The sequence below is a fragment of the Lepidothrix coronata genome, unplaced genomic scaffold (genome assembly GCF_001604755.1).
Source record: "Lepidothrix coronata isolate B3197 unplaced genomic scaffold, Lepidothrix_coronata-1.0 Scaffold3, whole genome shotgun sequence".
NCBI classification, from domain to species: domain Eukaryota; kingdom Metazoa; phylum Chordata; class Aves; order Passeriformes; family Pipridae; genus Lepidothrix; species Lepidothrix coronata.
In genome coordinates, this window is record NW_016690183.1 from 12,485,480 (window position 1) to 12,510,149 (window position 24,670).

Below are 24,670 nucleotides of genomic sequence, written 5' to 3' on the forward strand. Positions count from 1 at the left end.
CAGATTGTTGCTGCTGCCCACAGCAACAAAGAACTGAATGCGCCAAAAAAGGAGTCACCTTTACCTAAGGGGACACTGGATGCCTTGCAGGAATACTGCCAGGCAAGAAGCCAAAGACAAAGCCAGAGCCAAGTGAAAATCATTCAGCAATTATGTTAGAGGCCATCCTTGAACATTTCTTTGCAGAAGCTGTGTCTTCATCACTTTCAAAGTCTTCTCCAAATAACTCTTGCAGATGTTTGGACAAACAAGATGTCAGCGTCCCTTCGTAAGGTATTAACACTCAAATACCTTAACTTGGTCTGCATAAAATACCTAACACTGATACAATTTTGAACTCGCCAGCTGAAAATTTCAACTGTTCCAGGATTCAGAACATAACAAATTTCAAAGACCTTCTACAGAGTCCCAGTTAAAAACATGAAAAGGAACATCACCACCCAGCTCAAAGATAACCTTGCTAAATTTGAAACTGCTGGTAAAGAAAAACTCCCTGCTGAAATTCCCAGCTTTCCTGGCCAAACTTTTATAGGATGGGGACTCATTACCCCACCTTCTCCTACTTTCAAGCATCTAGTCTTCAGCACTGTTTTGAACTTGCAACATTTGAACATTTTTCCCTTAACTGATTGAAAGGAGATTCCTTTTATTCACAATCCACAACTGTACAATGAACAACCACAGACTCTAGTTTTTGCCCCTGTCTCTCTAAGGTCTTTTTCCTCATTGCTTCGGTCACTCACTTAGAAACTGCAAGTTCTTTCCATCACTCTGAAAACTTACAGGTTTGCAGATGCTCCCAGAATTGCAAATAAGAGCACTGAAGGTCAGTATTTGGCACAGCTGAACAGTAGGAGGTGACTGTGAACTTCAGTACCATACTGCAGCAGTTTTCAGACTATTCTCCTCCAAGTTCTCCCTCAACTAAGTGCTAAAAAAATAACACAGAAGAAGGTAACAGGATGGCTCCCCTTTACCTATCATCAAGGGATTACTCAGATCTTGATTTTGAACCAGCTGGCGAAGCCTCCCAAGAAGAAACTAATATAATCTTGAATCTCTTAGTTTGTTAGTACACCTTTACTAACTACAATTAGGAAGTGTTTGTTTGCATAAACTGGGGAAGGTAAGAAATAAGAGATGGGTTTCTTGGCATCATTTCTACTCTGGAAATTTTCACTATCCCAAACTTGAAGACATTACATTACTTTTAAGCTGGCATCCAGAACTGATTTTGAGTCATATATTCTGAGTTCCACATTCTTGTTTTAAAAAACTACAGTGAGTATTGGTAAGATCACACAGCCAGAAAAATCTCTGTCATCAGAAAGCTTCCAGAAAATTACCTTTCTCCAGCAACAGCTTTTAAGGCCTCACAACTGCCTTTTTTTTTAATGACAGAAAGTTAGCTAAAACTGGTATCTCAACTTAAGATTTCTTAACAGTTAGGATCTGGTCAGGACTAAAAGACCCTCTGCACTGCTAGATTTCTGCAGCCATCACTAGTAAGTGCTTTAGTTTTGCAAATCACTCTGGAAAGTCCCAATGTTAATATCAGCATTACCAAAAACGACACAGGCAACGATGCAACAGCAGATAAAAACCAAGTCACCTCAGCCATTCAGTGCTCAAAGAGTCACAGCTGCTGAAACAAGAGCTATTAAACTTTGCCCATTTGTGTTTATCCTTAGATAAGTCACCAGCTCAGCACCAAGATGAGAGTACTGCATTCTTAACCACTAGCACTAATTCCTGCAACAGGACACAGTTTTCCTCCTTCCCTATCTTAACCATTGGTAGAGTGGAAATAAACAAGTTGTACAACCAGATCAACTACCCCGTATCTCTGCTGCCTTGGGCACACAAACAAAAGCTTCCAGCCTACGTTAAGATTCAGTGTCTGGGTGGGAACAGCAGTGCCATGTTACACCAGTCTAAAGCAGACACTAAACCCAGACTGTGTGGATGTGCCTAATGCCCAAATGGTCAGCTGAAGTTCCATCTCTTGCCTAGAGCCCACTTGTATTTCTTTTTCCATGCCAACACTTCTGGGATCACATGATACGAAAGGTTCAGGGAGCTCAACTACCAGAAAGAAAAATAATCTTGAGGAAGAAAAAGCCAGCAGTTCCCATGAGTTGAGCTCCATGAACTGACTCACTATTGGGTTGAAGAGGCATCGCCATGAGGGTGGGGAGAGCAGCAGAGTTGCCTCCTCTCAAGCAGCTGGCCAACAGACTCACATAGCAACTGGACCATCAGGGTGAGGTCAGGCTTCCCTCATACCATTTCTGAAAACTGTACATCGAACAAGTGAGATTAGCTCACATGTCCAGCTGAAAACTACCATAAGGTTAACTTTCCATTACATCAGCAAGCTCATCTAATCACATCAGTATAGGAACACCGGAGGTTTTTCTATACTGCATGTAGAAAAAACACACAATCAAGACAGGATTTTTCAACTGCAATCCAGTTATACCACTGCAAGCTATGAAATTGCATGATAAGGTTCTTAAGAAAGAACAAAAAGGAAAGCAGAGGATACTGCCGGGCACACTAAAATTTCCTGCACGCTGTGAAAAAATTATACATAGATGAGATTAAAAAAGGTTTGATTTAAACTTTAGGTTAATGTTAACTTATGCATTCTTGGCAACTTTGACCACCTTACTAGGTCAAGTTTCATTTTATTACAAGTTCAACATGAATCATTACATGAATGGTCTTTTAATGTATAAAATATAAGAATAGGTAACATTTCATGCATTATTCTTCTAATAATCTACCTGCTCATAACACAGTGACAATCTTGCATTCATGCCATCTTACATTTTTGTCAGCATCAACTGCAATGACCTACAATGCTTTCTCAGACAAATGTCACTCCAGAAATCCTACCATCAATTACTTCAGCTGCCTTTCTGAAAGGTCTCTTTGTAATAACATCACTGTATGATAGAGTGATTTCTACATATAATAAGATTGTTTTGATTGGAATTTGATAAAGTACTACTTCGTAGCTCAACACTCACCAACACTGTTAAAGAGCACACCTTATATACCTAGTTTGTATTTCTTTCTTTCAGGTCATTGTTCCTGTCATGCTTTACCCCACAGCACTGAAAAAAAGCTTCACATGGGTTATTCTCTAAGACCACACTTCTAAGACCACTGTCACCCTTAGATCTTTTCTGTGGTCAAATAAAAGACCAGTCTAAAGCAAATTTTTTTCTTTCCTCAGGTCTCACATATTTTGTGAGTATGATGCAATCTTTCCATTTAAAAAGCTCTATTTTAAAAATGTCACACCAAAGCCTGATGCTGTATCTTAATATTGATCCCTCTAAAGCTACAGTGGGTCACAGGAGGAAGAAATCTCTCTAACATTTTAATCAGTTCTCCTCGTGGTTTTATGTCAACACCTTTATTATTCAGATTTTAAAAACAAACAAATAAAAAGCACACTACTATTAAGTGTAAAGAGAGGAAAAAAAGAGCTATAAAAAAAAGAGTACTATCTTGAGATGTTATTTCCAATCTTGACAAAAAAAAAAAAAATTCTAAATCTTCTGCGCTTCTAAGAAATAATTCAATTCTATTTTAGTTGCTTAAATGCTTTTGAATGTAACACCCATAGTGATATTGTTCTGCAACACTGCTTCCAAAATTATTTGCAAACGCATACTGAACTACCACTGCGTTAAATGACAGATATCTGGCATGAAAACGCCACACAAAGAGCTGTTTGAAAACATGATACGGAACTATTCTCTTCCCCCTAAGTGGCTTTAAGAAGGGCTGCCAGGCAGTGCACTGCTCGGAGCAGCAGCCCTACCAGCCCAACACTGAAGTCGGCATGCAACTGGCAGGTTCCTGCAAGGCACATTTAGAAGCGTGGAAAGGCACCGATGCACAAAAAGCACAAGATTAAGTGGCTTCTGCAGGAAGGAAGCCCAGGATGTACATCAGAACGAGGTTTAGTCAGGCGTGTGTTTTACATTGCTCTAGCTCAAACTCTAGCAAAAGGAAAGTGGATACATATTGTCTTCAGAAGTTCTTATGAGCCTACTGCCTGCTTTTTGATTTTTAACGTGAAGTAAGGATGCCATAACTTATAGCAGTTTCACAGCGATGTTCACGCAATGCAGCAAATACCTGGTTTTACAGGGCAGCTGCATTAAACTACAGCAGAAGGCAAAACTACAAGTTATGTAAGTAAATGCTGTTTCAATTCTTTCCTGTTAAAAATCCCCACGAAATGGAAAACAGGTACCTGATGACACTACAGAGCTATCAGTATGCAACCACTAAACCTGGGCTGCAAAGAAAGCCCAATTTGACTCATCCCTGACATACGTGAAACTCACTCTGGCAAGGTGAACAGGAAATCATTGGTTTCTGTGAACCGAGTTCCTGGCCCTAGCAGTTGAGAAACGTCTTTAACTCACTTATGCCATCATCCCCACCTCTGCAAGACATCTATTCCATAAACATCAGTTCAAGACGTTGAAACCCTCTTAGGGAATAGTTTGTGACCGCCTACAGTTTAACACTACCCCAAATTTGAATCACTAATTTAAACGAGGCTTAACTAAACTACTTAAATGGTGACTAAATGCCATTCTAATTACAGAGAACACATTTGCAATTAACTAGCTTATTTCAGGAGCTGGAGCACCAACTTACAGAAAATAGAATGTCGCTCATACATACGCATCTCTGGTCTAGACAGGTTAAGTGAATAGTCTGGCAATAAATTAAAGCTAAAAATGTATGTCACAGTACAGTTCTGAGGAGAAATCTCTTTCCTACACCTTCTCCGAGGCAAATTTTTCTTCACCGACTTTGTGTTTAAAATGAGGTTTTGAATCTGCAGCCATTGTATAACTATTTGTTGTCTTAATGGGTATTTTAAGGTAGTATTAAAAACAGCACCGCAGCATCATTGAGCTACTAGAAGTTAAGAAAATAAAGTACAAGAAGCATGAGCCTGCCCCATGAAAGAGACTAAGTACCACTAAGCTAAAAGCCAGATAAAGAAAAAATGAAGAGTTCTAGTGACCATGTTTGGACATCTGAAGTAAAAAAAAAGCAAGTCTATTGTATTTTAGCTTATAAAGCAGACAAAACTGATCTTTTATTTCTGCATAAGATAAGCAATTAAGTTTTTGTCCATATATACAGAAACACACATTTGTGTGTTGCACTGAGTAGACATCTGAGGCACAGTTTTAACTGAAACGAGTTGCTTGTCCTTATGGGTAAGCAGAAGGAAAAGCCGTGAGTTACTGTCAGTGCATGGACTGATAGCACAGCTCTTGGTACATCTGCGTTAATTTCAAAATGACTAAGTACACAGCAGCAAACACGGAAGAGGTGATGCTCTTGCATTCCAATTCAGGTTTCAACACAGACAAGGCAGTAATTGACCTTTAATGCAATGGCTGCTTGAAACCTTCTCTCCTAAGTAAAATTTCCATTTATTGGTTTTTGTTATTCACGAGTCAGCTCAAAAAAATGAATGCAGTAATCCAAAGCCAGGATCAATTACTGCTCCTGTGTTCACAACTCAACAGCCAAAGATGCGAGTAATCCCACAAACTAAGCAGGTATCAAGTGAAAGATGTTCAGCATTACACAAAAATACATCTTCTCCTATTTCCTAACATTTCAGCATGCAAAAACTTTAAAATATAAGGAGACAGAATTATAAAGGAGAAATACTCCACAATCATATCAGCTTGGTATCTCAGTAAAGTTCTAGTCAGAAATTATCATTTAGCACTGAAAAGCTACTATTACAACAAAAACCCCACTTTTTAATGGGGATATAGCAGTGACCCTTCTCGCTTTGATGGGAGCTGAGCCTGCATATTCACACAGACCAAACCCATTTTTTTGGTCCCGATATAAATACAGACCATAGGTATATCTGTGTATGGAAGCCTTCCTTTCACTGAACATAACCTAAAGCCACTGTCAGTCAGAGGGAGAGTCCAGTGGCCAAAAAAAAACATTCAGTGAATGGGTAGTTCTGACAGTCTTCTGTTCACCGATATTCCATCTGCAGGAGGCGACACAAACTGCATGCAGAAGATTCCTGAACGCTGTCTTTCACGAAATTACATTTACACATAACTGGTTCAGCGTGAAGCCAACAACTTCATGCTAAAATAAGTTTAGCCGCTTTTCCTTAAGGCGCCCGTTAAAAAAAAAAAAATCTTCCTGCATAAAGGCCCTTTTTCCCAGTCATCCTCCTGAAACACTAAGAACACTAAGCACCCCTCCAATTTATTCTGCAAGACCGGTTCGCTAAGCGAGGGGATCGCTTAAAAAGGCACTTCATACAGACTCCCAGGGCAGCTATTCATAAATTGTAATTTTTACTTTTTGTTTTGCTTTAAAAACGACCGTTCGAGGCCCCCCCGGGCTCCAAGGGCAGGGGCTGGGCCGGCGGGGCAGCGTGGGCGACCGCCCCGCGCAGGCGGCCACTAGCCAATAAAAGCCAGACCCGAGCGGTATATAAAGCCCTCCAAAAACGCCCTAGGGGGAGGGAAAAAAAAAAATAAAAGGCAAAGAAAAAGAAAAAAAAAGGGGGGGGGGCACGGGAGAAGGCAGCAGGAGAGCCCAGCAGCGATGCGGGCAGGCGGCCGGCGGGCTCCCGCTGCCACACACGCTCCCACCCGCGCACGGGCGCCCCCTTCCTTCCTCCCCCTCCTCCCGCGATTCCAGTCCCACCCGCTCCTCTCTCGCATATTTGAAGGCTGCTTTAATTCCTGCAGCAGCAAATTCCTCCCTCCCAAATTTGGGCGCAAAAGGAGAAAAAGGGGAGGAGGGACGGGGATTGGGGGGGGGGAGAAGGGGGGAAGGGGAGAAAAGAAGGGAAGAAGAAATATCTCCGGCATTCTCGCCACCCGGCTCCCCAAGCCCCGCGCAGGCATTATACAATTTCGGCGAGGCAGGAAGTGACTGCTGGGATGGTCGGGAGAGGCGGCGGGGAGGGGGGCAGGAGCCGCATCTGAGGCGGAGGAGATGAGGAAGGCGGGGGGCGGCCAGAGGGACGGGGGGCCCCGCGGCGGGGCCGGCGGGATGGGAGGCTCGGCGGTGCCCGCTGTATCCCCCCCACGCCGCCTCTCAGCCCACCCATCGCGGAGACCCCACAGCCGCGGGCTCGGGCTGTCACGGCCCCCCCGCCGCGCCTCGGCCCCGGGCTGGAGACTCACCCATGGCGCTGGCCGGCGGCGGTGCGGCTGCCGCTGCTGACGCTGGGCTCCGGCTGGCTGCTCGTCCTCCCGCCCTGCCTCCCTCAGCCGCGGCGGCACCGAGCGGGCCGCCCCCTCCTCCCCGAGCGCCTCCCGCCGGCCAACCCGCCGGCGATTCTCCAACGCCCCCTACGCCGATTCCGCCGAGGGGCCGCGGCCCTTCCGCACACGGCGCCTACGCGCGCCCGCTCCGGCGGCCGGACGGACTTAGCGGCTCCACTCCCGCCGCCGCCTCCGCCTGCTCCTCCTCCTTCTCCCTCGCCGCCTCCGCCCCGCTCCTCGCACGCTCCCCGCCCGCCTCCCCGAGCACGCAGCGGCTTCCGGCTCGGCCCCTCCGCCCAGCGCGGTGCCCGCGTCTCTCCCCCGCCCCTCCCAGCCCGGGGTCGGCCTCGCTCTTATTTCCTCGCACTCCGTGTCGGAGAAAAAAGGCATCGCTCGGAGGCCATTTTGAAAACGGGCGCACGCTGAGGCAGCGCGAAAGCCCCGCGGCGGCCGGGCCGGGCTTTGCCCGCAACAAAGATGTCGGCCGGGTTTGACGCGCTGGGCGAGGCGGTTCCACCGCCCCCGCCTTGCGCCGGGGCGATTCTCGGAGCGTCGCTGCTCCGTGCGCGCCTTGCGGGGCCCATTGAGCGCTGCGGCGCCTTGCGCTGCCCGCGCCCGCCCGCTCACGCAGTTGGCGTAGGGAGAGGCCGGCGGGAGAGGGGGTCGCGGCGATGGGGAGAGGAGCCGAGGCCCCTGAGGCCCCCACAGCCGCCCTGTTCCTCGGGGAGCGCTCGGGCTGCGGCACTGCGGGGCACAGGCAGGCGCTCGTCCCTCTGCTCCCCCTCATAAAGTCACCATTGGGTGCCCAAGTTCCTCGCAATGAATGAGAACTCACTGAAAAAATATAAAAATAAAATACCATTTGAACGCAGCTGTTGGCAGGCACTAGGTAAAATCCCTCTAGGAGGCCAAAGGGATGTTCACGGCGCCCTGGGAGTCACACTGACAAGCCCTACCGCCTGGGCTGGTCTAGCACGTCCCTGAGACCGTGAATTGGCTCCTCTGAAATGCTTCTGCAAGCCAGGATAAACGCCCGCTGCAGTAAAGAAATGACACTGGAAAACATGGACTCCAAAAGAGGCAGAAAAATGCCTTTTGGCTTTTCCAATACAGCTCTCAGTGCTGTATTTCCTTTTTATATTTGGGACAGGTATCTTTGGAGCCTTTAAACTCTGGGATATTTTATGTCCAAACTGAAATACTGGAGACCTGTATTTATGATGTGTGATTTGAAACTTAACATACTTTCTTTTGTGCTAGGGATTTTCGAGTATGGTCCTTTCCTTGCCTTTTCTTTCACAAGAGGCACAGTGCATTTCTGTAATAAGCAAAGATATTTGGCAAAAAGATAAAAATACATTAATTTATTGTTTATTATATAATTTGTTGCTGACATTATTAAATGTACATCTTAACAGCTTGCCCTGGTTCTAGGAGGACGAAAAAAGCAATTTTCATTTCAGCAGCAAAAGGACAATTTTCAATAACGCAATATTTCTGTAGGTAGAGTCATAGCCAGGCTGAGAGGAGCAACAGTGAAGACACTAAGTTTGCCTTCATTTCTCATAGATTTCCATCCATCTGATTCTTTCCTATCTAATGTCCAACTTTTCTGGGGGGAGGGCATTTGATAAATACTTTTTATGACAACAAGGAAAATGCATAAACTTTTCGGAAAGGTATGCAGTCCTGCACAATGTGGTTCAGCACTGTTTCAGAACTGGAACTGTTACAATACACTGTGGTTCTTGGGTGCCCAAGGGAAAGAGATTTTTGTTATGGTTGGTCACAGGACTGCCAAATGTTATCTCATAAATCTGAGTCTTTCACAATGGATGAGGTAAGAAATAACCTTTTTTTTTTCATTCTGATTGGTTTAGGTGGTAATGTCCATGGCAATGAGATGTAGCTACATAGCTTTCGTGGTTATTTGAATACCAAAAAGAGACATTTTACACCACCGAAGTTGTTCACTGAATACAAAATATGATCCCCACAGCTCTCCCATAAAAATACATTGTGGGAAAACAAACAATATGAATAATACTTGTTTTCTCTATTGTAGTAAGGGCTTCAAATTGCTCAAAAACATTTATCTTGGTTTTCAGATATGTAATGTTGAGAAAAGTATGTAACTGATGGAGATACCTTCAAAAAAGGAGTGGTGATGCTTTTTGGGGAATTCCCTTTTAAGTAAAACATTACTGTGTGGATTGATCACTGGAAAAACAAAAGTGAGCTTGCACCTTTGAAATCTTCTGCAAAACTGGCACAGGCTTAATAAGGAAGCAAGATGCAAGCCAATGGGTTTTATGTGAGGTTAATGTCCCATTTTTCTGTGTTGTGAATAGCAGTGTATGGGGGGGGTATCTCTTTTCATACAGTAATTCACAGGGTTTGGAAGATTCTGCAAAATTGTGTTCATTTTGAGAAATAAAGCAAATGCAAATGAGTCCCTGAGGTTTGAAGAATACTGTGTTCTGTATATACAATACAATAAATCCAAACTTTTTCCATTGCTGTAGCCATGTGCTGTTCTTCCTTCAAAAGCAAAAGACTTCACAAAGTATGTCACTGAACTTCAAAAAAAAACAAACTCAAAAAGTAAATTGCAGGACTCTTTAGATTCTATTTAATTGATTCAAAAATGGAAGATACAATTTTGGGCCTGCTTTTTTGTGAAATTAATAAAAAGCTTTGCAAACTCAAATGTAGGATGCTACCTGCCATAACTCGACCCCATCTGTGTCCCTTTTGTCTTCAGATACAAAACCAAAACCCACTCACCTTATTTAGAAAATCTCCTAACTAGGGTTGTGGCCAGATTGGTTCCCAACCAGCCTAGCCAGTTTCAGCCTCTTCTTGCCAGTGAGACATAGGAATACTATTTTGTTTTTGTATTTTCTTTTACTGCAAGCAGACATGACTCACTAGGTGAATTTGCACATATCATTAGCTTCAGCATGGGATGTGATGGAATTATTGCGCTTGTAGCCCGCTGACTTGCTCCTTCATGGCAACTCCAATACCTCCTGGGTTTGTCGGGCACATGATACATCTGCAGACTGAATCATGCTGGCTCAGTGAGTCCAATGCATGCAGCGTCCTTTTGAGCTGCTGTGCAAGTGTAGCAGATCTCTGCGTATCAAGCAATGTCTTGCTGAAACAACCGGTTTCATTACACCAACTGGGTGAAGTCCTAAATTCTCGCTCCCGTAAACAGTGTAGTTCTTGCAAGATAGGGGGCTGAGGATGCTCAACAGTGAATAATGAGCACAGCTTCCTCCTTCAAACCCACCCTTAAATCTCAGATTTGCAATAATGGCTACCACCATCTTGACCCCTCTTTGACCACTGCTTGTCATGCTGACCAGAAATGTCTTTAGTCCTTGTACTGTGTTGCCTCTTGGACATCTGTTGCTCCTTACATTGGATGATTTTTTTGTAAATGCTGCCTTTTCACTTTGTTCACTAGCACAAGAAACTGCCTAACAAAATGGTAATACACATGATAACAGTAGTATGAGGCATCTAGTGTCACATCTAATTGGGCCCCAATATCTTGTCTATCAACCCTTTCCTATTTGGAGACATACCAAGTCAGTAGGGCCACTTGTTTGCATGAAGGTTTCTAGAGTCAGGCCTGTATTTGTGGGGCTTTTCTGTATTCAGAGGGCTGTCATGAAACAGAAAACCCTTGCAAACTCACAAGCAGCACACCAACCAACTAGAGGGATGGAGCACCTCTCCTAGGAGGAAAGGCTAAGAGAACTGGGTTTATTCACCCTGGAAAAGAGAAAGCTTAGGGGTGACCTGACTGCAGCTTTCTGGGACCTGAAGGGAACCTACAAGGAAGATGGAGAAGGGCTTTTTACAAGAGCATGTTACAGGACAAGGCTTCAACTGAAAGATGGTAGGTGTAGATTAGATATCAGGAAAAAAATTTACCGTGAGGGTGCTGAGGCACAGAAACAGGTTTCCCAGAGAAGTTGTGAATGCCTCATCCCTGAAAGTCTTCAAAGCCAGGTTCAATGGAGTTCTGAGCCACCCTGTCCAGTGGAAGGTGTCCCTGCCTACAGCATGGGTGTTGGAACTAGATGATCTTTAAAGGTCCTTTCCAACCCAGGTCATTCTATGATTCTATCCTAACTATTGTTGTTGCTGCTATCGTGGCTGTCTTCTTTGGCTGCCACCTACAAGATTATTCTACAGATATGCAAATGAAGCAATATAAAACGTACACCTCTTGGCCCCCTTTTAAGTTTTGCCACTTGCTCTTTAAAAAAAGTGCTCTGGAACAATAAGAAAGAGACGCATTCATCAGCAAATGCTTATAAAACGCTGTAAAACTTATGAACACAGGCTTCTATTGAACAATTGCTACGGGAAAAATACAGCATCTCTTGTTTTGTAGTGTGTTTACTGTATCGTCCTGGTATACATCCATTACTTCAATTATCTAAAGAAAGAGGCTTTGATAGATTACAACCCAATGATGTGATCCTTGTGAGAGGCACACACATGCACTTATTGTTTAAGGTAGAAAATGGTTGCTTTGTGCAGTTATAGTTGTGTAGCAGGGAATATGGATCAGTAGAAGCAGGAAGGCAGCCTAACCCTTAGCCATGCACTCACACCAATAACAGTTACCTCCTTAAGTGAGGTGAGATACAACCTTTACGGCAGTTTCCTTCATCCCATGTGAGACTCATGGGTCGGGAAACACAGTAGGCTTCCAATAGTGTTAAACTATTTGAAAAACGCGCTATCTAATAACGTTGTTTGTACAACAGTCACAGATGCAAGACGGTGAGATGACAGATCGAAAAATGTATTTCCTACACCGGGGAGTCAGAGCCTTAAGCAAAGGCCCCTCTCGCCCTTCCGGCCCTCTGCTTGCAGGCAGTAGCAGCGACTGATGGGATGGCCAGGAGCAAAGCGATAGTGTGCGGCACGCGTCCTGTAATTCCAGTTCTCCGTTTGTTTATTTGTTAATAAGTAAACCCCACTGGGGTTGGGCAGGTCTCAGTAAATCCTTAAGAGGCTTTCTATATTCCCAGATGCGTAATCATTAATAACCAGTGCTGCAGACGAGCAGACATTGATGAGCGGTTGTGTCTGAGCAGAGCTTGATGGGCATAAAGGGTCTGCTCACACTGCCACCGCTGCGAGAGCGAGGCCTTTGGGGAGCTGGGCTTACTGCCTATTTATATTAGCAAGTGCTTCCTAGTGTAGAATAAGGTACTGCTGTCATACTTTGCATATTAGATTGGAAAAAAAAAATACTTAGACATGTAATGCAATGTGACATTTTATTAGTTTTGTTTTTTTTTTTCCAGGAAAGGAGCTATGCTTTCCAAAAGAAAAATAGTTTTTCTTAAAATGAATTAATGAGCTTAAAATTAATTTCCTGCATAAATGATAGACAAAGGGGTTTTTTTTAATTCCAGCTGTAAAATATTACAGAATAAATCAAACATTACAGAATAAATAATAGTAAAATACTACAGAATGAATGAAAACATCAATTCTGTATGTACAGTAGTCAGCTCTTTATTCTCTTCACTCATATCAGCACATTGTTTCTATAAAAAGTAAAGTCAATGACAGGTTCTGATGGCAAAGAAGTACTGTGTACCCTGTGCCACTGTGGTCCCAGCACTCTGGCTTTGCATATTCCAGTTGTCCTCTTTCAATTAAAGGACATCTACCTCACCCTAGGAACATTGAACTGGGCTTTGTCCTTGCAAATACTAAAGCAACAGTACATCTAGTACTTGACATTAGGCTTGAGGTAGCAGTATGACCCATCAAGGCCTTGGGTACAAATGCTGAACAACTGAAGCCAAGTGTTGTAGATTGTGCCACTTACTGGCATTTTAATCACTTCGTCACTTTGTTCTCTTTCCTTTACCTATGAAAATGTGACTCTAGCTTCTGATATGGTTACTGGGATACCAACAGTCTGGAGTCCTCTCCAAATTCATTCCAAAGCAACAAGTCTCTCCCTTTGTGTTGCAAGTCGGACCAGCCTGGACCCTGCTCCCTCTGGGTAGGCAGGTCCCGAGACCAGCACTGCACTTACCCTTCTGACCGGCATGTGACTTGGCTTCCAGATCCACACTTTGAGACTGCACCTGGCACTTAAATGAATTGCTTGTCACAACCATTAGGAGCAAAGGATTTCACAGAGAGAAGGACTTGTACCACCACTCCTTTCTAATCTACCACACAAACACATATAATTTGTCCAAAGTAATTAGATCATCCTTCTAGGTTTTTTTCTGAGCAGCTGCTCTGTATAAACAAAATTATTGGTGCCAATCCTATGCCTCCTGAAAGTAACTTTGGATACTCAATCACACTTTTCAATTTCAGATATTCCTTGTGCATTTGACCTTTAGGTTCAAGCCTAAAACCAGTTGCTGAACCCTAGCCTTTGCTAGAACCAATGAATACAATCTTTTATAATTCGCTGGTTGATTTTATCTCCTGCATTTGTTGGAGGATGACTTATTTGTACCCGTCATTTGGGCTGTGGTGATCATTTATCTAGTGTCAGCCTTGAAGCTGAACACACCTGTGCATATAGCTCCAGTTAATCCAGTAGAGCTACTCGCTTGTCCTTTGCAACAAAAGGTGATATAAAATACTTATCAATAAGTAAAATGCGAACTCTTTTTTATTTTTTTTAAACCATGTGTGAGGTTGGCATCTGTTTACACATGGGACTAGCTGAAGGCTACTGCCACTGATGACAGTGGAAATTTTGCAATTGGTTTAAAGCATTATACAATCTCGAACAGACATCTCTCTGTTAACAGAAAAAATCTCAAAACTATGTTTTGAAAGAAAACCACAAAAAGCTAAAATATGAGTGTAACAGTATAGAAATACTCAAAATACATTATAGTTCAATCCAGTTAAATTATTGGTGCATAATGCTGTAAAAAAACCCCTGAAAACGTAGATCAAGGAAAATGATGAAAATTAATTCAGATTACTTCTTTGTATTTGTATTCTGAATTGCATCATTTTGAACTTCTATTTTACATAAGGAGTAAAGTACTTAGTGATTTCGCTATGATGACCAAGCAATACTAGAAAGGGAGCCCAGTTCTGACAGAATCAGTTATGTAGACATTTGGGATTCATAATGGAAGATAATGGTCTTTTTGATGATGAATCCACTGTATAAGCCAAGAATATTTCAAGAGCTTGTTTCAAAGTAGATCCATTAGCATAACCCAAGACATATCCTTGGTCTTCTAGACAAGGAAAGTTCTTGTATTGTTGGAATAACAGAAAGGTAAAGTATTAGAGAGTTTTTGAAGAAATTATGTGCTTGTTACAGAGCCAAGTTTCAGACACACTCCTTACAGTGTATAAATTTTAATGCAAATACATAATCTGCATTAGTGTGGAAAAATTAAGGTTGGGGTTATTTTTATAGTATCATAGATATGTTTTTTGAAACAATTTCTGGGTCATGAGGTCATGAAGAGTCCTTGGATTAACTGGCAGCATGGAGTCTTCCTACACAGGGTGTTTCTATACTCCTTGTCAACACAATTTTTTTTTCCCCTAACAGTCCAATGGAATGCCTAATGTTCTGTATGAAAACATGGTTAAAAACTGTGGTCAAATATATGGGAAGCATATACTGTTTGGTTATACCCTGATAGCAGTTTTTGATAGTTAATCTTGTGCTCTATGGAGTGCATGGGAACACCTCTGTTTTATAATAGACTAAATAAAACCATTTCATATATATGTGTGTATATATATATATGTATAGATATAGCTAGAATGCCTAATTGCATTTTATGAATATGCTACTATTTCTAATGCCCATGCCTGTTTTCAGACATTACTCATCTTCACCAAAGACACTGTGATAGAAATAGTCTATTGGACATGATACTTACATGCTAGTTGCTGGGTGTTCTTTATTTCCTTGAATACCTAGCTGGAGAACTGAATGCTATTAAAAGAGGGTTCAGTTTTGTAGGAAGCAAATACTTGCCAACATTCCCCTTCTTTAAAAAGTGTTTTTGACTATTTTATTGCAAAAAGAATACCTGTAGCACATTGTTAAGCAGCTTTTGGAGTTACTGTTGTATTGGCCAACTGGTCCAAAAATTCAGTGTATTGAATTCCGATTTGCAAGCCAGTGATCTCCTATTTTATATCAATTTATTTCTTAGCGTTTTTCTAGTTTATTGTATTTATCTCAACTATTTAAAATGTCTGCAAATATCCCCATGGTAATGGAATTCATTTGGCAGCCATATATAGTTATATGAATCATTACTAGACATTAAATAAATGGTTTAAGGCATAACTAAATACCAAATGGAAGTTGATATGTTTGGTAACACCAGAAGGAGTTTTATTGTGAAGATACCTTAACATCATTAACATCCTTTCCTGGAAAACCCTACTTCTTGAAAAAGTTGGTTTGGACAGACTTGATAGTTTGGTCCTGATGTTTTGGGGGATGTCCCCTAAAAGAAACCCTTTCCTGCAGATGGGTGGATCTCCCCATAACTGTGTTGTGCCTAAGTCCAGAGAGCAAAGGCAGCTGTTGGAATCCTATATGAAAGAGTTGGAGATCGTTGAGTTTTTATGATTATGTATCTATTAGTGCTATGGGCTGTCCATAGTGGGTAAGTGGAGAAGTCATCCTTTAGAAAGGTTCTTAGCTTGAGCCTGTGCCTTCAACAGAAAGCAGGCTAAAGCAGTATTTATAAACTTTCAAAAGAGGTAGTGTATGTGCATAAACTTCCAATGAATGAACAATTCACTGTTTTTTGTAATGTCTTGTAATTGAATAAGATGGCTGAATACTTGCAGAGCATTTTCTACAAGAGAATAGTATTCAATTTTCTTGGGCTACAACCAGCAAAGCAGCCCTTTTCAGAGTATTCATAATTACCACAGCTAAGAAGAAATTGTCCATTCAACTCAATGTCTTAGATGGACCCATTAGCTACTGTTGTCTTGTTGCATAAATGCAGTTGCAAAAGTGACAGGGTTTTAATGTAGGTTGTCTTAATCCATTGTGATAGCTACATGGCTTCTTCTTCAAATATGAAGGAAGACTGTGCAGTCAAGCGTGTTTTAATTCCATATCTAAAGTTCAGCGAATGGAAGAGAGAGCATTGAAAGACTTAAATAAACCACAATGTGATAAATCATAACAAAGTACAAAATGAAAATATTCAGTTTATTTAAAGAATGTTCTCAAAGAATGGAATACATCAGTCTTGAACCAAAGCATACATTTATCCAGACTGTTGTTAATTCAGAGTTTATTTATAAAATGATTCCATTTTTGATAACATCTGTATATGGCAAGGTGCCTAACCTCTGGGGCACAATGGGGAGAAGTTATTAAGTTAGCATCCTCCTTCCTCTCTATCTACAAGCAAAGAAGCTGGAAGGAATTGCAGGTTTACTCTGCTGACTGAACTCAGGCAGCAGCAGCTGGTGGGTCTTAGTAACTTCCACTCATTGGAGAAAAGACAGAGCTCCTTTAAAATGGAGGCAACAGGAAATCTTGCTAGGAGGTTTTCAGAATGGCCAACTGAGGCAAGCTAGGTACAAAGCTGTAGACTTGTTGTGGTACAGGGTCAACACTGACTGCAGTCATGGAGTAAAACAAACAAAATCACACAAAATGACAAAATTAAATCAGAAATTACATAAATCCAGCTGTTTACACAAGGAACAAAACTCATGCCTATCATAATTCTGCTTTTCTCTCTGGCAACTTGACTGGGAAACTGCTAAAACACAATTTCTATTTGTCCAAATATTCGAAAGAGCAGTGAGTACTTTTGAATTATGCACCTATAAGGTAAAGTACTGATCTGGACTGAAAGAAACCTCCTAAAACACATTTTAGTATACAAAAATTCCCTTTGCTGTACATCACTAAAAAATTTAGTATGGCAGAAAAAAAATAAATCTGATTGGCCATAAAATGTTTTTTTCTGTAATAGTTATGACTTAAAATGTATTTTTGATATTGGAAAAAATAACACATTGTTCATTTTGTCTGATGGATTTTACCACTTCCTGCCTTACTATTGAGGAATTCGGAACTCATTTTGGCCAACGAAAAGTATGTCCACACTAGGGAATTTCTTGCTTTCTATTCAGGAAACACAGCTGCATTACTGCTATTAACGCAGGGTTTCTCACCACCATTTATCTAACGCTGTCTGGCCTCCGTCATTTTTCTAGATCCCTCTTATCTGCTCCACAGCAGGCCTCTATGCTGCCATTAATTCTACTTGCTACAGAGGTTGGCAGTGCTCACTGTGAGGTCACAGCCATTAAGATACCTGTACGTAAACACGAGGGAGATTGCAGTACCTGTGCTGGCAAATACCAAGCCAGAAGCTTTCTTGCGTTTGAGTGGAAACAGTGATTGAACTCCTTCAGATGCAGTTACACCAAGTGACCATTCACCCTTCAGCATGTGAGCCCTTGGGGCAGGGACCAGACGCTCCCAGGGCAATGGGGGCCCCATTCTGGCTGGGAGAAGTAATTAGAAAAAGAAGATGAGACCTGGCTGACCTACTTTCCATTACTTGCTGCTGTCTTCTCTCAGCATGAGCTGAGGAGATACTTCACTCTCCACCCTCACTTGTTTGTGTTTTGTTTTGTTTTTTTTTTTAATAAAGCTTAAATTTTCTAAAACATAACAATTCTATTTAATAAGAAAAACACATTAGCAAATGTTCAAGACTTTTCTGCTCAGCAAACTGGCTTTCACTAAGAATTACATGTGTCTCTGGTAAATAAAGTAGAAGATAAATAGCATTAAACTCATAAAACAATTGCTGTATTTTCCTGATGGTTGGCATCTCTGCAGTACAGCTGCTTCTCCCGGCCTCCTGGGAGCAGAAAAAGGGACAATAGCTAGCTATGCAGTGTGACTGACATCTCTTCTACCCCACCAACCTAAAGACACACACACATATTTACCAATATTCACCATCAGGAGGTCACACAGGATGGTCTTCGGGCCACGCAATCCATCATGGATCAGACAATCTCTTTGTATCCCTCAGAACACATCTCCTTTCTTAGCATCCAGTCTAGCAGGTGCAGCTCTGCATGAAAACTGCCCAAAACAGCCAGCTGTGCTTGCAATGAAACATTACAATCTGTGACCATCAGAGAGGAGTCCTCACCCAAGGCTGTAAATAAAAGGAGAAGAATGTAGTGGCTTTGGGCCTCCTGCCCAAAGAGATAAACCTTGACTGCTGTGAAGCCTTTGCTTTTTTAAGAAGCTCCAAGCACTGTTTCTGATCAGAGAAGAAAGAGGCCCTCTGTCATGATCCTCGTCAGGGTCAGCTGTTCCAAACTGGAGTTCACACCAAAGGCCAGCAGAGCCAGGACTGAACCCACAGCATTGCTCCCTTCCATGTGCAATCCCTCACTCTGCCTTCCACGAGTCCTCTGATTTTTCATACCCTGCTTCCCAGTGCCTGTGTCCTTTGAGGAGTCCTCTGCAATAAAGTAGGTATTGAAAAGGCACGAGGTAACAGGAAGGTAATAAGTGACTGGGTGATGGGTAATTTAATTGGTCTTCCAGGGGCTAAGAGACAAGAAATCTTACTCTAAGGAGAAGTCACTCCTCAGGAAATCCTTATGGATCATTGTTTCTATGGAGCAGGAAAACAAGCCTCTCACAATAGAAAATATCTTGCCATCAGCAGCACTAGAAAATGATAAAGCAACCAAACTGTGGTAGAGTGAGTCATCACTCAGCAATTTTTCTTCAGTGCTTTCCCACTGATTACTAGCAAAGGTCATGGGTTACTAAGCCAGTGTCTGGAGGCTTTCAGATAGGAAGGGCCATCAGGAAGCCCTGATGCTGACAAAGATGCTTACTTTTAAATTTCAGTCAAGCTCAGAATTAGAGAATCGGGGGAAGATCTATCTTCCTTGATCTAAATTAAAGACTTGCATTTTAGCAAATCTGAGGGAAGTGTTGTGGTTGCTATGGATAAGATATATGTAGGGCTCAAAACTCAGAATTCACTGTTTTAGTAGACAGAGAGCAAAGAAGACAGAAGTTGAAATGTAATGCTGTCACATCCCCTGGTGAGACATCCAGTTCAGAGTTAGCTCCAGATTATGACATAGAAAGTAGCTTTGACTGTAGTGTTCCCCTGCCTGTTGTGATAGAAGTGATGAGCCTCTGGAAGGTCTTTGAGCCATCATTCAGCTCCTTCTCCATTCCCTATTTGAACTGTCCAAGTAACTAATTTACCACCTGTAAATCTTTAATAGGAGGACAAATTACATTCAAAAAAGGAAAATCACTGCTTTCTGCTTCATTTATCTTAAAACTAAATCCGTACTGAGGTGTCACATTCCCTTCCTTTCTGCAGATCTAGGCTTCTCTAAAAGAACCACCCTCCCCTGATATTCAGTTATCTCTGGAGTAGCACCATCGCCTGTAGCAACACAGAGAACAATTAAGATAAGACATCAGTGTTTTATCACTGTTTCGTCTAACCCTACTTAAAGCAAGTCTGGCTAATGGAATAATAATAAAAATACCAACACCTAACAAGACCTGTCCTGCCCTAAAGCTCATATTCCTATCAACAATCCAGCCACAAGAGAAGTCCCAACAATGGAAGACATGGAGGAACAATGGAAGTCCCAACAATGGAAGACATGGGTCTGGGGCAGACCCAGGTTTTGGAGTTACACTGGGGCAGCAGTTATAAGGAGAGGAAAAAAAACTGGAGCTAGATTTCATGTTCATAATGTTCTTGTCTTTCTGCAATATCCCTGTGAAAAATTATAGAAAAGTGCTTCAGTAGTGTTAATCAACCATTAGTTACCTCCTGAGCTCTAAGGGAATTTATGGCTTTCATAGAGGTCTCTGGCTCTTTTTTTACGAGGTTGCAGGGATACTGGTTAATTTTTGTATTTCATGGTGGTTTGGTTCACTGTGATTTTCCCCTGCAAGGCTAAAGTGACAGGCTGTGCTTGGGTAGATCTATCCTGAGAGTGTCCAGACGTGTCCCATTCCCATAATGAGATTATTTTTACTCTGTCTTAAGGGTATTTTAGGTCTTTACAGAAACTAGGTTTTAGCTGCATATATATATATAAAGCAGGCATATATATATAAAGACTGATATTGGCTGCATACAGTACTGCTCCAAGTATGTCAGAAATATGTAATGTATGATAAATCATCTTTCTTCTTAGTGAGGTATTTCAGGACTTCAATGAAATGCACATGTCTTACATTAGGGAAGCTTAACAGGCTCAGAATATGTATATCCCCATTTCCCTTCAGCCTGTGAAGCTACCAAAGCTAAGTAAAGTATCCTTATGGAGTCAGTGTAAACAGTTCCTATTCAGCTCGCAGTCCTGCAATCACATACTGGGTGGTTTTTGTTGGTTTTCTTTTTTTTTTCTCCCTGCAGCTTTTTTCTTTTTCGGAAATAAGAACTTTCTCATGCCTGTTGATTTCATCATACAGGAATTTAATTCAGCAGTCACCTTAAAAGGCCATTCATTTAGATTTAGGGAGGAGCACATTTGCTTCCTTTGCAAAATGTGATGTCAAGGCTTATATTTTTTCCCCTCTCAATTCATCTTAAAATAGGAAATGAAAAAAGAGGAGGGTCCATATGAGAACACAGCACACATTTATATGGTCACCTAAATGAACAGAGCTGAAAAGACTCATAAGCAATACCTTTTTTACTGAACGTGAGTACCACAGGTATGGAATAAGGCACAACATATTTTGGCAGGGTGCTGATTCAAGCTTCTTAATTAGCGAGCTAAGAGATCAAAGAGCAAAAAGAAGTCAGATGAAAGCTAGGTGCTGGTGTGGCTGCAATTCCTCTTCTAACTATCTGTTTCCCAGATTACAATGATGTCAGGCTGTACCTGTCACAATTAACATGGGGAGGACTAGGATAAAACAAAAGCCTGTTTACTGTAGGCTGTACCAAAACAGTTTTTGTATAGATTTTTCCAAATGAAATCAGTTATTGTAGGTGAGGCTGGTGACTCCAGGTATTATTAAAGTTGTCTGCACACCTCACAAAGCCTTATTTACAGCCAGTTATAACTTCAAAATTCAGCTCCTAGAATTGAGCTGCTCAAAGCTGTCTGGCTTTATTAGGTACACCTACATATGCATGGCTGTACTTTTCAGATACAGGATGAAAGTGTATGCACAAATGTCTATCTTGTTCAGGTCAAAGGAGTTTGGAATGAGGATTTGGCTTTTGCAGTCAGGAGGGGTGGGTGGAGGAGGGAGAAGTGGTCTTGCTGAAAGGGCTCTCTCTTTTACATTCCTTCAGCAAACCAGCCACAGATCGCTCAGGCAGAGGGAGGCCCTTGAATGTTTGTCATTCACAAATGTTCAACTGAAGCATTCACAATTTTAGCAGCTAACCTCCCTGATGATTTGTGTTTCTTGAGCACACTCCAGTCCAAATTTAAAATAACTTTTTCTCCCATACAGATTTTACAAGGCTCTGTGGCAGGTCACGTTCAATATTGAGATCTGAACTGAGAGGGAGGCAGAGCTTGGTTTCCAACCAGCATCCCCTGACTGGCACTATGGAGGGAAGGGGAAGCTGCTGCAAAGCAGGAGCCTCAGAACAGTGGAAAGTGGTCCTGGAGGTGGCAAGAGGAGGGACAAAAAGTTTAAACCAGCATCAGAGATAGTAGGAGAACACTGGTGATGAAGTAAACTGCAAGGCAGAAGCTGGAATGGAGCATCAGAGCTGGGGGACCTTGTGGGCAGTACCCGCAAGGAGAATTTGGGGCTGTACCTGGCTGAGATGGCATGGGAGAAAGGCAGTGGGGACAGTGATGCTGAGAGAGGGAGAGAGGTAACAGTGCTGGTCCAAGCAACAAGCTGTACATGGGGATGATGTCTGTGGTCCATTTATCTTGGATTTGCTAGGGCCTAGGATTTGCTGTACAAAAAGATAATGATTGAGTGGGAAGTTTACTTGAGTGGAGGTGAGGACTGGATAAATCAGAGGTACAGGACTTAAAGCTGAGGGCAAGGAGAAGATGTGGTACGGATAAATGGCCCCAGGGTTTAAATGCTGCCTTGGACTCTGTCCCACTGCTCCAGAACTCTTTGCATACCGGGTAAAATTTGTATATGTTTACCTGGAAGCTCCTAATTTCCCTGGTGATCAGTGTGATTCCTGATGTGAGCAAGTAGTGTGTTTGGAGCTATAACTAAAGTCAGTGGGGGCTATGTTTTCTGTATATACAAAAAAACCCCCAAACATCAAGTGCTTAAAAGGTTCAGGTTTTAATATCTCACATATTAAATTAGTTTATATTTTCTCCCATTTTTTTGTCCACTCACCTTAGAGGTTGTTTTTTAAAAAAAATTGTGAAATCCTCAGATTTTATAATGTTAAATGCCAATAAATAAATACCTTTGGAACAAACAATTCTTCCTTCAGAGCAAAAGAATACAGCACAGTAAAGTCTGAAGCCCCATTAAACAACCAGGAGAACACGAATCATTGAACAGTTGCTCATTACATAACCAGGTCTTGTTCTGTGTACTGGCTGAAGCAAAGATACTCCGAAAATATAATTATGTATCATGCCAGTGGGAGCTGAGTCATCCATGGAAGTACTAATTGGAAAAGTATCCATTTCTTTTCATGTAATAGTAATAGCGTAAATGCAGTGGTTTTGAGTTTTCTTCACCTGTAGATTCCTATAAACTTTGCCAGAGGGAAGCAGATCCTTGGATAGGGTCTAGACAGCAGATTGTTCTTTAGTTACCTCTGCTGCAGCCCTTGGAAGTCATTTGTGGAACCCTGGGAGTTTGCAGACCACATGTTGTAAACCACTGTCTCTATATAGCTCACAAAGGCAAAATAAAATGTATTAAATCAAGAATAATTTTCTCAGTCTTTCCATTAACATGCTCTGTGTTACAAGAAAGTGTATGAAACATTCAACACCCTTGCAAGCAGTCATCTTGAAAGAGGGGAACAAGTTTGTTTTGGTTTTACCATATCAGATGTTCTGCCTGACTTGTTTCCTTGTTTTCTTTGTTTTCTCTCTGTCCATTGCCACTGCCATATCTTGCATTTCTCTAGTTGACCACCATTATCATACTCCAGTCTGAGTTAAGATCCCAGCACACTAACTCACCTCTGCCAATGTAGTCCAGCTCCTAACATGCACCGTGTAGGGCTGCAATCCGGTTTAAAGGCTTACATACTCAAATGTTTCCATTCCACTGCAAATTGAAAATGTTATTTGATTCTGCAAAAGCAAACATTATGAAGGTGTTTCCCCTTGGAGTTTGGGAACTTCTGTCACCGATGTGCAAGGATCTGTAATTATAGCAGTGTTCCCTTCCATCCACCACAGCTGTCTCCAGCAATGTTCCCCCTCATTAGGAAACTATCCTATAATTTAAGATTAGAGCTGGAACATAAGGCAGTAATCGCCCATTTCTGTTTGAGGCCTTGCAGAATTTATGTTGTCAAGCTGAGGCGTCTGTTGTCCTTAAACCTTTCCACCCCATGGCAACAGGTCTTTACTTGAACTTCATTTAGCTTTGCCTTGTTTGCATCAGCACTTCCCCTAGTGCAAATGCTGTGAGAGCTGTTTGTAGATAGCACTGGCTTCAGGGAAGCGCAAGCCTCTGATACACTTTGTAATGTTACAGCCACTGAGGATTTCACCTCATCATCTGACATTCAGCTTTATACTACATTGGTGACCTGTGTCACTTTCCCATTAAGTTATTCTGGCTGTGAAAATTCTGATATAAGAATTGAAAGTGATGTGAAATGATAGGTTTATTCAGTTCCCCATTCTGAAAATCTGCTCATTTCTGGACCATGGAACAAGGCACATTTATCTTTTTTCGTTACCCTTTAAAATGACACATATTTTTAAATTTTGTTAGTTCCATCTGTGTGATGTATGAGGTCTTCCTGAGCTCATAATATGTCACCACTGCCTCTGGATGACAATATTAGTAATAGATGTTGGGCTGGTGGCAAAGGATACAGCTCCCTGCTCCCTTATTTCTGCTTTTCCTTCTTTTAAGGCCTGAGCCCTGACTATCCTCCTCTGAGAAACTCTGTGTTTGCTAGCAGAATTATAACAACACATAGATAAAAGAAATTTGCCAGCAAGCTCCTTTTAGCTATTTATTTTTATTTCAATTTGCAAAACATAAAAAAGTATGTAGTCTGGGCTGCGAGCACATTTAACAAAGGATTAAAAAAGCAGACCAACTCCTAAGAGCTTTAGCAAACCACTAGCTTTTTCCCACATGCCAGGGCTCTTTGTCACATTTTTCA

At 42.0% G+C, this 24,670-nt stretch overlaps 1 protein-coding gene across 3 annotated transcripts in view; it reads right to left on the reverse strand.

Annotated features, from left to right (window-relative positions):
* The window catches only part of SEPT7 (septin 7), a 78,494-nt gene extending 70,980 nt beyond the window's left edge, over positions 1-7,514 (reverse strand). The window contains exons 1-2 of one of the 3 annotated variants that reach the window (XM_017822212.1): positions 7,227-7,514; positions 5,317-5,318 (exon numbers count right to left, since the gene is read on the reverse strand). In XM_017822212.1, the coding sequence (XP_017677701.1) occupies positions 5,317-5,318; positions 7,227-7,230 (6 nt within the window). In that variant the 5' untranslated portion in view covers positions 7,231-7,514. The remainder of the gene's footprint in view (positions 1-5,316; positions 5,319-7,226) is intronic. The other 2 variants (XM_017822206.1, XM_017822220.1) reach the window with 2 other exon arrangements.
* Between the last annotated feature and the right edge of the window lie 17,156 nt (positions 7,515-24,670).